This window comes from Otolemur garnettii, unplaced genomic scaffold (assembly GCF_000181295.1).
Source record: "Otolemur garnettii isolate 467f Iridium unplaced genomic scaffold, OtoGar3 scaffold00013, whole genome shotgun sequence".
NCBI classification, from domain to species: Eukaryota; Metazoa; Chordata; class Mammalia; order Primates; family Galagidae; genus Otolemur; species Otolemur garnettii.
Window position 1 is genome coordinate 29,940,458 of NW_003852408.1, and position 13,222 is coordinate 29,953,679.

Genomic DNA, 13,222 nt, shown 5'->3' on the forward strand with positions numbered 1-13,222 from the left:
GCTAAAATGTATGTGAAAGATATCTACTGAATGACTACACTATTTATAATGGCCCCAAACTAGAAACAGCCTCACTAGCTATTGGTTTAATATGGTTCATTATCATGGCTGGAATAAAGTTTAACATGGCCTAGTTATAGCTCCATTTCGGGTATAAATGTCACATCTCTTAAAAATATAGCCAAGAGGACAAAGCTGATGGAGTAAGATGGTGTTCAAACTTAAATAAGTTAACGCCAGTGAATACATTTTAAGATCTTAACTCCTTTTTATTTTGAGAGCTTACTTAGAAGAATACGTAGATAAAGGAAATGGCCGTTTTATACTTGAATTAATAAGCATTTATTAAGAATGGAAAAGAAGGAAAAGTTGATCTTACTTTGAATGCCAAGTTGTTCCACGGATTTCTGTTCTTTACTTCTCCCATTCTGGAGCTTTAAATATAAAAAAATAAGGTCACACTCCCTGTTAGTCTTTTCAGAGATACACTATCTATCACACCTCTTTAAATATCTCAATAGGATTACTACCCAGAAAAAAAATTAAAATATCACCTTCACAGTTTTTTAAAAACAATAGCAATAGCTGGTTAACTCCATAAATCCCACATTATATGGGATATGCTAAACTAGCAAATTGGAATGTTTCAAGACAGCTCAGTAAAACCAGATGTTATAGTATGGGATAGTAGCTATAATAGCTCCAAGTTAGAACAAGCTGTTAGAACATGAGATGGACATTCAACTTTTAACATAGAGGCAAAGTACAGCATGATTAAAAGTAGGAGTTCTAAGCCAGACAAACCTGGCTATGAATTCTCCAGCAGCTTCCTGACTCTGTAACCTTATGCAAGTTATATAACCTTTCTCTATTTACTCACCTGAAAAATGAGTATAATAGTGCCTACCTTATAAGTTTTTTTTTTTGAGACAGAGTCTCATTGTGTCACCCTCGGTAGAGTGCCGTGGCATCACAGCTCACAGCAACTTCAAACTCTTGGACTCAAATGATTCTCTTGCCTCAGCCTCCCAAGCAGCTGGGACTACAGGCACCCACCACAACAACTGTCTATTTTTTTGTTGTAGTTGTCATTATTGTCTTAGCAGGCTGGGTGCAAATCTGCTAGCCCCAGTGTATGTGGCTGGCGCCTAACCACTGAGCACAGGCACCTGACCCCCTTATAGATTTTTTTTATGAAGATAAAATGTATGTGAAGCACTCAGTGCAATGCTGAGCACATGGACAAATGTAATAAATGTCCATTTATTGCTTTGCTATAATTGCCTAACTACACATAAGACACAATTGGGCCTGGTTCTTGATAATCAAGAATTTTTTTTTTTTAATAGAGATAAAGTCTCACTTTATTGCCCACGGTAGAGTGCTGGTGGTGTCACATAGCTCACAGCAACCTCCAACTCCTGGGCTTAGGCGATTCCCTTGCCTCAGCTTCCCAAGTCACTGGGACCACAGGCACCTGCCACAACGCCCAGTTATTTTTGTTGTTGTTGTTGCAATTTGGCTGGTGCTGGGTTTGAACCCATCACCCTCAGTATACGGGGCCAGTGCCCTGCCCACTGAGCCATAGGCGCCACCAGATAATCAAGAATTTTTAATAAAACACTTGAGGGCTACAGTGAGATTAATCAGAGAATGAAAGATTGAACCGACCCTTTCTCTTCTCAGATGACAGGTCCTGTATAAGGTACATATCAACCATCTGATACACTCAGCTTTCAAATGACAGTTCTCTTCTGAAGCTATTCCTAGCCAAAAGAGAGAAGTACACTATCCGTTAAACTGTGTCTATAGCTAAGTCTGTGTGTCTGAATTAAAGAAAAACATAAGTTGCTTTTTTCACTAATAACGAGTGACTCAGCCAGAAGCTAATGACAGCAGATAAAAATTGGTCCTCCACATGGACATGTATTCACTTTTATATACTATTAAAGAGATAACTTCAAATCAAAGCTGGATTTTAAAAGCATTATATTGCAGAGTCACACAACTTTTTTTTCTTTACTCTATAATATCATAGTATACTGTATTATTTAATGCCACTGTAATTTTTTTTAAACACTTCATGATGTATTTCTCAGAGGCCACTGGAATGTTTTAAATATTTCTGCATCCTGTATGAGTTATCATCTAGGTATTTGGCTCATAAATCCTGTGAGAAAGTCACTGAATTCACATGCCTTAGTGCCTACTAATAAATGAATGAATGAATGATCCAAGTCACATATTAAATATAGCAAATTTAAGGAGATTGATAATACATATCATATAGGTTCCCAGCAGGCTATATAGCAACAAATATGCTTACCTTCATTTAAAAAACGGAAACATAATAATAGAAATATGGCAAGTTTTAAAGTAAGAATGACAGTATAATTTACATCAGACAATAGCAGAGAAAGCTCAGAAAATCTGGATCTGAATCCTATATCTTCTTTGTCTCATGATTTGGTACATAGAAGAACAAAAGCAAACATATTTGGTTCTTGGCTGGGCACAGCGGCTCATAGTGGCTCACACCTGTAATCCTAGCACTCTAGGAGGCTGAGGCAGTAGTATTGCCTAAGTTCACAGGTTTGAGACCAGCCAGAGTAAAGGTGAGACCTCATCTCTAAAAATAGCCAGGCATTGTGGCAGGGGCCTGTAGTCCCAGCTACTGGGGAGGCTGAGGCAAGAGAATTGCTTGAGCCCAAGAACTTGAGGTTGCTGTGAGCTATGATATTACAGCAGTCTACTGAGGATGACAAAGTGAGACCCTGTCTCAGAAAAAACAACACATTTGGTTCTTTAAAAAATGAAAGATATATCTAAGCTGTGGAATGAGTAATAAATAGTTTATTAGGTATATCACGATATAGTGGAAGAACTATGGACCTCAAACTCTTGGGCCTGAGCAGTCCTCTTGCTTCAGCCTCCCAGTAGCTGGGACTATAGGCATGAACAACTACACCAGGCTAGTTTTTTCTATTTTTAGTAGAAATGAGGGGAGGTCCTTGCTCTTGCTCAGGCTGTTTTCAAACTCCTGAGTCTAAGCAATCCACCAGCCTTGGCCTCCCAGACTGCTAGGATTACAGGTGTGAGTCACCTCGCCTAGCCTTCATTACATACTTTCAAAAGTATTTATAATTTAACCATAAAATTGTACTCACCTATCTTTATACGGGGACAAGATTAAGATTATACCAAGATTCAAATTCTCAAGATAAAAGATTAACCACAGAAGGATTCTGATGATACCTTGTACTACCTTATACTAACAAAATACCCATTAAGTGATGTGACTATGTGATATTTATGTTCATGGAGAAAAGAACAACAAAAAAACAAAAAACAAAAAAACAAACACAAAACACAACAAAAAAAACCTTCCTAACATAACTGATGCTATTTTTTAAAAAAAAAACCTTTCATTTTATTTTTTGCTGAAATCATTAAAATTAGCTCAGTAAAAAAGCAAATGCACAAAGAAGTACAAGGATATTTATTTTGAAGCATTATTTATGGTAACAAAAGACTGGAAACAATATAAATGTACATTAACCGGAAAGGGCTAAATACATTAGGACACAGTTGGAAAAGAAACCACATATAATCGCTCAAAATAGTGATTAACTAGAAGCAGCTCCTTATTAATCACAGGGGATTTCATAGGAGGACTTTTCAGACAGTATACAACGTGCTATCATTTGTACAAGAGAAAAAGACAAAAACAAAATATCACATGTGCCTCTCTAGATGGAAACAGAAGGAACTGGTTAATAACAGCTGCTGAGGAAATGAACTGGGGAGTTAGTATTACAGGGGTTGGAAATGTACTTTTAAAGCCAGTTTCTAACATACTTTTAAAGCCAGTTTTTACATTTTGAATTTGTTGTCCGCAAGCATGTCCTGCCTGTTTTCATTTTAAAAATGGAACAGGGAAAAATATCCCCCCCTGTATACATAGACACATATACTGACACATATACCAACACACATGGAAAATAGCCTATAAGGAAAGATATCAAAAGTGGTGTATTTGGCTCGGCGCCTATAGCTCAACCGGCTAAGGCGCCAGCCACGTACACCTAAGGTGGCGGGTTCGAATCCCCAGCCCAGACCCGCCAAACAACAATGACGGCTGCAACCAAAAAATAGCCGGGCGCTGTGGCGGGCGCCTGTGGTCCCAGCTACTTGGGAGGCGGAGGCAAGAGACTCGCTTGAGCCCAGGAGTTGGAGGTTGCTGTGAGCTGTGAAGCCACGGCACTCTACCCAGGGGGACAGCTTGAGGCTCTGTCTCAAAAAAAAAAAAAAAAAAAAAAGTGGTGTATTTGAGGGTAGCGGGATATAGGTGATTTATTTTCCTCCTTTTTTATTTCTTTGTACTCTCCCCCCAATAGATTATTTACTAGTTTTATAAACATAAGAATGTATACATATTTTTTGGAGTGGCACCTATGGCTCAAAGGGGTAGGGCACTGGCTCCATATGCGGGAGGTGGTGGGTTCAAACCCAGCCCTGGCCAAAAAAAAAAAAAAAAGTTACACATATTTTTAAATAAATAGACAATCATATCATAATTTTTTCAGATACTGAAGAACAGGCTGTGAGAATAAGCATATGTATTTTTATTTGTTTGTTTTTTTATAGGCACCGAGCCAACAAGTACATTTTTATTAAAGCTCTTAAATGGTTTCATGCTGGGACTCCACACATTTGCTCCAGACTCACCCTGAAGTTATAGGAAGTTTCCTTGGGATTCACATTTGTGAGAGATGCTTGAAAAGCATTTTTATAACTTGTCTCTGGTTTTTGAGCTATAAACACAGAAGAGAGGTACTGAGTTAAGATTTATAAATTATTCTCAAATAAATCTTTAACAGTGTCTTAGTCCCAGGTCAATAACCATCTTTCAAAATACCCTAAACTTTCCAGCCATCTTACTGAATTGAAAATATCAGATCAGAAGACTCTTTCACCAACCAACATTAAGAATGGACTAAAAATGATACTCCTGTTCTTAATCTAGATGAGTCATTTAGAGTGTGTGTGGGTGGAGGAGCAGTCTGTAGCTCAGTAGGGTCTCAGCCATGCCCTGGAGGCTGTGACACTCTGGTAGCAGTGAAATGTCAAAAGAGCCAACACTGAGGCTGAGGATCAAAAACAATGGAAAATGGGGGTGTTGAGGGAGAAGGCCAGTGAGTCTGGTCCCCTTTATCAAGAGAGAAATGAAGGTGCACTTTTCCATGAGGTTTTGTGAAAACTGAGACACACTCAGGGCCACTCTGGGATCCAATGACATTATCCAGAGTTGGAGGGTAGATGTCAGGCCAAATACTAGAGCCAGGCCGTAGGGTCCAGCGTATACTCAAAAGCCCTGAATCATGGCCACAGCTCTACCAGCCTGCATAGAAAATGGGGATGCAGATTCTTCCTTGAAGGCCAGAATGTGAAGAACTACTTGGCAACATTTTGCAGAAGTCATGAATATTGGGTGATAGAGTCAGCAGATCTGGGATACCAAGGAGATGATGGGATATTCTCTCTAGCCACAACCTAGATGCTGTGGCCATTCAGGTTCTATTCCATCCACTTAGCCCACAAATAAAAGCCTGCCAACCACACCTATTGTGCATAGGGTACTTGCTTTAGACCTTGAGGCCAAAATTCTTACCAGATTGCTTGTACTTCTGGATTTTTGTCTTCAGGTCTATTCTGTGAATGTTCTTTAGGCATTTTTCTAATAAGTCCAACTGATCTGGAGCAACCAGATTTAGTTTCTCCAATTCAACCACAAGATCCAAGAAACTCTAAGAAAATCATCAACAAGAAACAAATGTCAACAGAGTGAAGACGCTCCAAATGCAAACCCCAGACCCAGCAAAGAAAACGTGTCAAGAAGAGCTCCTCTTAGTGACCTTCAGTGACCCTAAGCCAGACATCTCTGTCATGAGCAATTAGACTCCTGAATTTTACTCAGAACAGAGAATGTGGTAAACCTCTTGGTCATCAACCTGCTCCTAGGTAGAGAGAGACACATGTGCCATGCTGTGTCATCAAGGAGGACCGTGAAAGAGCAAGCCTAAAAATAAAGCCTCCTGAGTTTGTTCCCTCACCAAAAGCCAGGATGATGTTATACTGAAAATCTCTAACAGCTTCCCTGAAAAGGGGAGAGAGAAGGAGGCTGGTGGGAAAGTTTTAGGAGGAAAATCTCAGTGATACAGTTTTAAAGTTCCTAAAATACTTTAATCAAGGCTGGACATTTAATTCATTGTTGGAATGAGGTTATAGAGGTTTTAGAGAGGTGAAATTACAAAGTTTTGGTATTTTCCCTCGGAATTGTGAACGAACTATACTTTAGAAACAGCGTCACTTTTGGTTTTATTTCCTTTACATTTAACATTTGAGGTTTTTGTTCCTGTTTTGTTTTCTTGAGATAGAGTCTCCCCGGGCAGAGCACAGTGGCATCAACATGTGCTCACAGCAGCCTCAAACTCCTGGGCTCCAGCAATCCTCTCACCTCAGCCTCCTAAGTACCTGGGACTACAGGCACCTGCCACCATGCCTGGCTAATTTTTCTATATTTAGTGGAGATGAGGGTCTTCCTCTTGCTCAGGGTAGTCTCAAACTCCTGAGCTTGAGCAATCTACCCGTCTCAGCCTCCCAGAGTGCTAAGACTACAGACATGAGCCATCAAATTTAGTTGTTGATGTGCTATCTTTATTTCTAAAAATAATAATCATAATTAAACATATATAAATGGCTTAGAGAGAATTAGGAGAAACCAAAAAAGGAGTGCTATTTTTCACTTTCTCTTTCATTTTGCATTTGATGGTAGGAGCATACAGTTGCTCTATATTTTCAGATTTCAGAAATGCAACTACAATCATTAAAGGAACATGAGGAAATCATTGAACAATGACTTAGTAGAGTCTTTAGAGCCAGGCCAACCACTTTTAGGACCTACTGTCATATGCTATAGACTTAAACATTTCTTGGCCTTCCCTAAGCAGTAATGTAGGGTCAAATGGAAATTAAATACTCTTCCAACGATCACAACATCCCTGAGATCTTCATCTCTTACCTGGTTTTCAACCCCAAATCTCTATTTTTGCCATTTTCCCAATACATTAGTCACATGTACCTTCCCTCCCCCACTACTTCCACATGTATCCGAGAGAGCCCCACACTGACCTTGAGCTTCCTGAGGAGAAACAGCAGTAGAAAGCATGAACTAGCACTTCCTACTTGTCTGTACTCGACACACATATTTGGGACTCCCTACCCTATCCCACAGTCTGTCACACCAGGTAAGAAACTGATATATAAGCCAAACCTATGAATTTTAAGAAATAAGGATAAAATCCAAGAATGAAAGAAACACCCAATGCAATACCAGAAGATATCGTTCTGTTTATTCTTGATTCATAAACCAATTCTCTTCCCATTAATCTCTTCCCAAAAACCATCGCAAATGTCTGACTCCCACTAACACGGCAGCAGACTCCTTTCTTCCCTCTCTCTACACAATAAGGAGCAGCCCCCAACTTCTGATAGGCCCTTGAGGCCATGAACCACAAAAAAGAAAACTTACCTTCTCCTTGGATATCTTGCCTCGGCCTGTGTAATCCTTCATGAGGAATATTAATGAGGACACATCTGATTTATCCAAATCCTCACCAATCTCTGCAATGAGCACCCTGTAAACCAGACACGTTTCTTTAGTTAATGCTGACATGTGCCCTAATGAGAACTCCAGGAGCCCATGCCTCCCCTACACCAATAATTGGTTAAGAGATTAGTTCTTTTCTGCCAAAGAGCTGCTATAAAAATTAAAAAAAAAAAAAGGAGAAGAAGAAAAAAAACCATACCGGTTTTGGCCCCCATCGGTATCCCTCTCCCATAAAACAGAAAGCCTTGATCACCCTGGGAAGAAATATTAAGGAGGCTAAAAATGGAAACTCATCCTTTCCTCTGTTTTCAACAGATGATACCTCCCTTGCCAACTAACACCTTCTAAATAAATAAATAAACTCAAGAGAATGGAAACTTTCCTACAAGAATCCCCTAGCTCCCCCACAAGTTATAGGGAAATGAGTTAAGAACCCAAATGACTAACATAAAAGATAGAAATAGCATTCAAAATTGTCTTGTCTTTTCTAGTGAAAAGCTCCCAGGTGCTGATTTGGGGACCACACTTTGAGTCATAAGATGAGAAAGGAAAAAAACACCTGGGATATCCCAGGCACTTCTGCATTTAAAGGGGATAGGTGTCTGGTCATGGAGAGTCTGACCTTAAGTGTCCTTGTCTAGAAAGCTCCTCCTGACTCACTCATGTCTGCTCCAGTTGGATCTACAACCACATATTTTTTTTTTTTTAAGGGAAATACACTTTGAAGACCAACCACTGCACTTTATCAGGGTTCCGAGGATCCCTCAGGGTTCACATTTTTACCATGCCCTGTCATCAAGGTCATTTACCAGGTTAGATTCTCAGATTCCTGAGGATAGGAGTTTATTTATTTCTCCCTAGAGCTTAGCAAAATACCTGGCACATGCCAATACACATCAAAGATGATGAATAAATCTAGCACTCCCCTTCAGCTGCCCAGCCTCTCTTCCCAGAAGACCTGAAGGATAATCTCCACTCACTACAGTAAGAAAACAGGAAATGGAGAAAGTGCTCTAACCCTTGGAATGAAATGCAGTCAGTGCTTCCCCAAAAGTCTGAAGATTACTGACATTATAACTGATGGTTGGATGGGTGGAAGATGGTCAAGAATAACAACAATAATCATCCCTTGCATCTGTAGAGTCCTTCACAGTTTTTTTTTAGAGACAAAGTCTCATTTTGTCACCCTCGGTAGAGTGCCATCGCATCACAGCTCACAGCTCTTGGGCTTAGGCGATTCTCTTGCCTCAGCCTCCCAAGTAGTTGGGACTACAGGCACCCGCCACAATGCCCGGCTATTTCTTTTTGCAGTTTGGCTGGGGCTGGGTTCAAATCCGCCACCCTCAGTACATGGGGCTGGGGCCCCACCCACTGAGCCACAGGTGCTGCCCGTACTTCACAGTCTTAAAAGTCTTTCACGTTGTAAATGATCACAATTGATGCTTACAGTAACCTTGTGAAATTGGGCATTATTATCCTTCACTATATAAGGAGGAAAATGGACATCCAGCCACCATTACTGATTGGCCCAGCCTGCATGGTCCACAACTGGTAGGTCTGAGGCTTGAAACTGGCCTTCCAAACCCAAGCCTCATATACTTTCCAAAGCCCATATTGCTTCCAACTCTCTTTAGTATATTTCTTGATAATATACATCATCTCTAAATATACATCACTGGTCTAAGAGAAGGCCAGTGGTCTGGAGAAGAAGGAAACACCAATTTAAGGTTACAAATTCTTTTCCTTTCCCCAGAAACTCGGCCTTTCCAGTGGCTTCTGTTGCCCCTTCAACCTTTAAGTATTGTGTGAAGAAAGAAGAACTCAAAGCTTGTCTGAACTAAAGGGGACTCCAGTGGCCGTTCCCTCTTTGAACTAAAGGGGGCTTAGAGGTGGTTAAATGCAGAGTTTCCATTGGGCTCTGCAGATCTTCTGAGGACAATAACCACAGGAAGGGAACCCACCCTGATAAACTTCCTAGGGAGGGGAAGGACTGCTGGGGATTCCGAAAAGCTGAAGGAGTTCTACAATAATAGGAAGATTACGGTCACACTTGTTATTTCCTTTCTTGGAAGGGAAATACCAGAAGTTAGCGCCACTGCAGAAATCACACTGTCAGAGGCTGGCGAGAATTACTCCCTCTTAGTCCCTACCTTTCTTCATTTCTCCTCATTCTGCCCCTCCGGCAGACACACAGCAGCTGACACATACACCCTTCTACTTGCATATGATCCCCATCACTTTAAGCAAGCATGTTTTAAGACTAGAAAGAGTTCAAAGGCATGAAGTGACATCACATGGGGCGAGAGGAATGGGGCTGCTCCGCTTGCTGCCCTCCTTTCTATCACACAGCAGAGTCTAGACCCTCCCATCCTACCCCCACCTGGCCCTGAGAGGAGCTGAGGAGTTACCTATAGTCTGAAACAAGGTGAGGGTGCCTGCGCAAGAGGGCCTCCACTGCCGCTCTGTCCAACTTCAAGATCCGCTTGAGCAGGTCAAAGCGCCGCACTCTGTAGAGCAGCTCGGCCAAGCCTGCGTCAGACAGCTGACCTCTCTCTCTTAAAATATCCAGAAGGTCCCTGACATTCGGCGGAATCCCATCTGCAGCAACATCCCGGCACAAAAAAAGAAGCATCTCCTTCTCGTCTTTGTCGAGTGCCTCTTCAACCTGATGGATAACCTCGGCAGACATCCCGTACAGTGTCATTTCAAGGAACTGCAGTAACAAAGCTCCAAGCCAGTCAACAGATATCAATTTCATTTCTGAGGGCTTTCTTCATTTCTCTCACAATCCTTTCCGACGGATGAGTGCTCTGGTTAAAAGGTAATTGTTTTTTAAATCCTCTTCTCAAGGTAACTTATACCTAAGAGTTAAAGTACAGGCTCTCCCCTTTTGCTGGTCTTCCTAACCTGGGGGATTAAATCTTGTTAGTAAAGTAACTTCACAGAAAGAGATCCTCAGGAGACAAAGCCAAAACCCAAACTAATCCCCAAACCAAGAGAGACAGAGAAGAAAAACCTCTATGTTAAAGAAAATGAAACTAGAGACAAAAGTACCTAAAAAAAAAAAAAAAAATCCTGTATGCTTATTATTTACAATTCATCAGAATGCAAAGCATAGTAAAGGGAAAATCACACACAGAGGGGAGATAATGACTAAAGCTTAATAAATGGCCTTAGTGGGAGAAAGAGGGAAAGCCCAGGGACTAGAAATTAGATCAGAGAAACTTGTGTCATGGGGTTCATTCCCACTGTTAGGGTCCCCATTGTGTCATGGAGGTTAACTCCCACTGTTAGTGACCTCACCCATGTGGGTTTGAACAAAGAGACCCTCTCCGCAGTGTGCTATAAGTAACGGAGAAAAGAGGTTTCTGTCCCCACATCACCACTTTTTTTCCAGTTGTCTTCCTACTTCACAAAGCCTCACTCACACATGTAAGCAGAAGCCTCTGCTGCCATCCCCGCCAGAGCCCAAGCCACAACGTCCTTGTGAATGCTCATAGGCCCTGCCACCACCTGAACAGAGGCTTTGTCAAGCTATGACCAGGTCTTCAGACTGAGTCAGTGGAAGCACTGGAGGCCCCCTGACTCAGTACACTGTTACACAGCAGCAGTTGCCCTCAGTATTCCTGATGGTCTCAGTGGAACAGAAGATGGGGGGGCTCAGTCCTAGGGTGGGCCTTGGGTGGGAGGGGTAAGGAGCTCAAGCCATGGGTATATTCTTAACTTCTGCCATTGGAACTCAACATATTTTCTTTCAAAATTTCAAAGTGGCAATTACTATATACTCATAAGTTTTATTTTTATTTTTTTTCTGAGATAGTCTCTAGATGTCACCCTGGGTAGAGTGCATCATAGCTCATAGCAACCTCTAACTCCTGGACTCAAGCAATCCTCTTGCCTCAGTTTTTCGATTTTTAGTAGAGATGGGGGGTCTCAATTTTGGCTCAGGCTGGTCTTGAACTTGTAAGCTCAAGCAATACACCCACCTCGGCCTCCTAGAGTGCTGGGATTATAGGCATGAGTTACCATGTCCAGCTACTCATAAGTTTTCTAGCTATTAATTTATTTTCGATCACTTCTTATCTCTGGGCCAGTACCTTCTCTGTTCCTATAAACATTTCAGGTTAAAACCTAATCTTATAGAAAAATAATTGGAAATACAAGCCAACTGTAAGTTACTAATAGTTGCTTTGTATTTATATACAAGTATATTTATTTATTTATTTATTTATTTTTTGAGACAGAGCCTCAAGCTGTCCCCCTGGGTAGAGTGCCATGGCATCACAGCTCACAGCAACCTCCAACTCCTGGGCTCAAGCAAGCCTCCTGCCTCCGCCTCCCAAGTAGCTGGGACTACAGGCGCCCACCACAACGCCTGGCTATTTTTTTTTTGTTGCAGCTGTCATTGTTGTTTGGCGGGTCCGGGCTGGGGATTCGAACCCGCCACCTTAGGTGTACGTGGCTGGCGCCTTAGCCGGTTGAGCTATAGGCGCTGAGCCTATATACAAGTATATTTAAACATAGGTCACTATGAAAGTATTGAGACATACTGTGTTATGGCCTATTATTTCACTTCCAAGAAACACAGTCAATAGCACCCTGCTTCACCTATGCAGTCTCCACTTGCTTGGCTTATTGTTGCTGGGAAAGCTTCATTTGTTTCTGTCCATGGAGATTTTACGTTTCTTGATTTTTGTGTATCTCAAAACTTTCATAATGACCCACATATATTTTCTAGCTATTTAGTGAAAGGAGCACTGAATCTATTTTACATACTTATACAATATTAATCTACAAAAGATTTGAGGCATCTTACAATGAAATGCCAAGTAGAAAAAATTTATATGAGAATAAGGGGAAAAATTAGATTCAAAATTTGAAATGGGGTAGAAAGTTAGAGAATACAATGTAATATGCAGGCTAAAAAGGCCTAAATTTCTCCTCGAGCTTCCTGGCAGTGAAAGCAGAAAAGGATAGATGAGAGGGTAAATAGTTCTTCCTGCCAAAGCAAAGAAAAACAAAACAGATTCTTAAAGGGGACAGTTTCCTGGTGTTCCAGTGTTCCCAGTCACAGGAACTATTAATTAGTTCTTCAGTGTCTAAAAGTACTCAAGTTTCATTTAAAGTAATTAAATATCATTATTTTTTTGAGACAAACTCTCACTATGTGTTCCTCGGTAGAGTGCTGTGGCGTCATAGCTCACAGCAACCTCAAACTCTTGGGCTCAAGCAATTCTCTTGCCTCAGCCTCCCAAGTAGCTGGGACTACAGGCGCCCGCCACAACACCCAGCTATTTATTGTTGTTGTTGTCACTGATGTTTAGCAGGCCTGGGCTGGGTTGGAAGCTGCCACCCTCGGTGTATGTGGCTGGCTCCCTAACCACTGAACATGGGTGCCAAGCCAAAATTATTAAGAGCTGGCAAATTGTTTTTGTTTGTTTTTTGTTAGCAGACCTGGGTGGGTTTGAACCTGCCATCCCCAGTGCATGGGGCCAGTGCTCTAACCATTGAGCACAGGCGCCCAGCCTAATTAGTAAAGAAAAAAATTACATT

General features: G+C 41.3%; 1 protein-coding gene across 12 annotated transcripts in view; it reads right to left on the reverse strand.

Moving 5' to 3' along the window:
* Positions 1-13,222, reverse strand: part of CFLAR (CASP8 and FADD like apoptosis regulator) — a 50,531-nt gene that overhangs the window by 21,124 nt on the left and 16,185 nt on the right. For 7 of the 12 annotated variants that reach the window (XM_023510333.1, XM_023510331.1, XM_003785130.3 and 4 more), the window contains 5 exons: positions 10,078-10,576; positions 7,592-7,697; positions 5,672-5,807; positions 4,729-4,814; positions 380-434 (listed from right to left, as the gene is read on the reverse strand). In XM_023510333.1, the coding sequence (XP_023366101.1) occupies positions 380-434; positions 4,729-4,814; positions 5,672-5,807; positions 7,592-7,697; positions 10,078-10,427 (733 nt within the window). In that variant the 5' untranslated portion in view covers positions 10,428-10,576. Of the gene's footprint in view, positions 1-379; positions 435-1,671; positions 1,765-4,728; positions 4,815-5,671; positions 5,808-7,591; positions 7,698-10,077; positions 10,577-13,222 lie in introns of those variants that run through there. The other 5 variants (XM_023510339.1, XM_023510338.1, XM_023510337.1 and 2 more) reach the window with 2 other exon arrangements.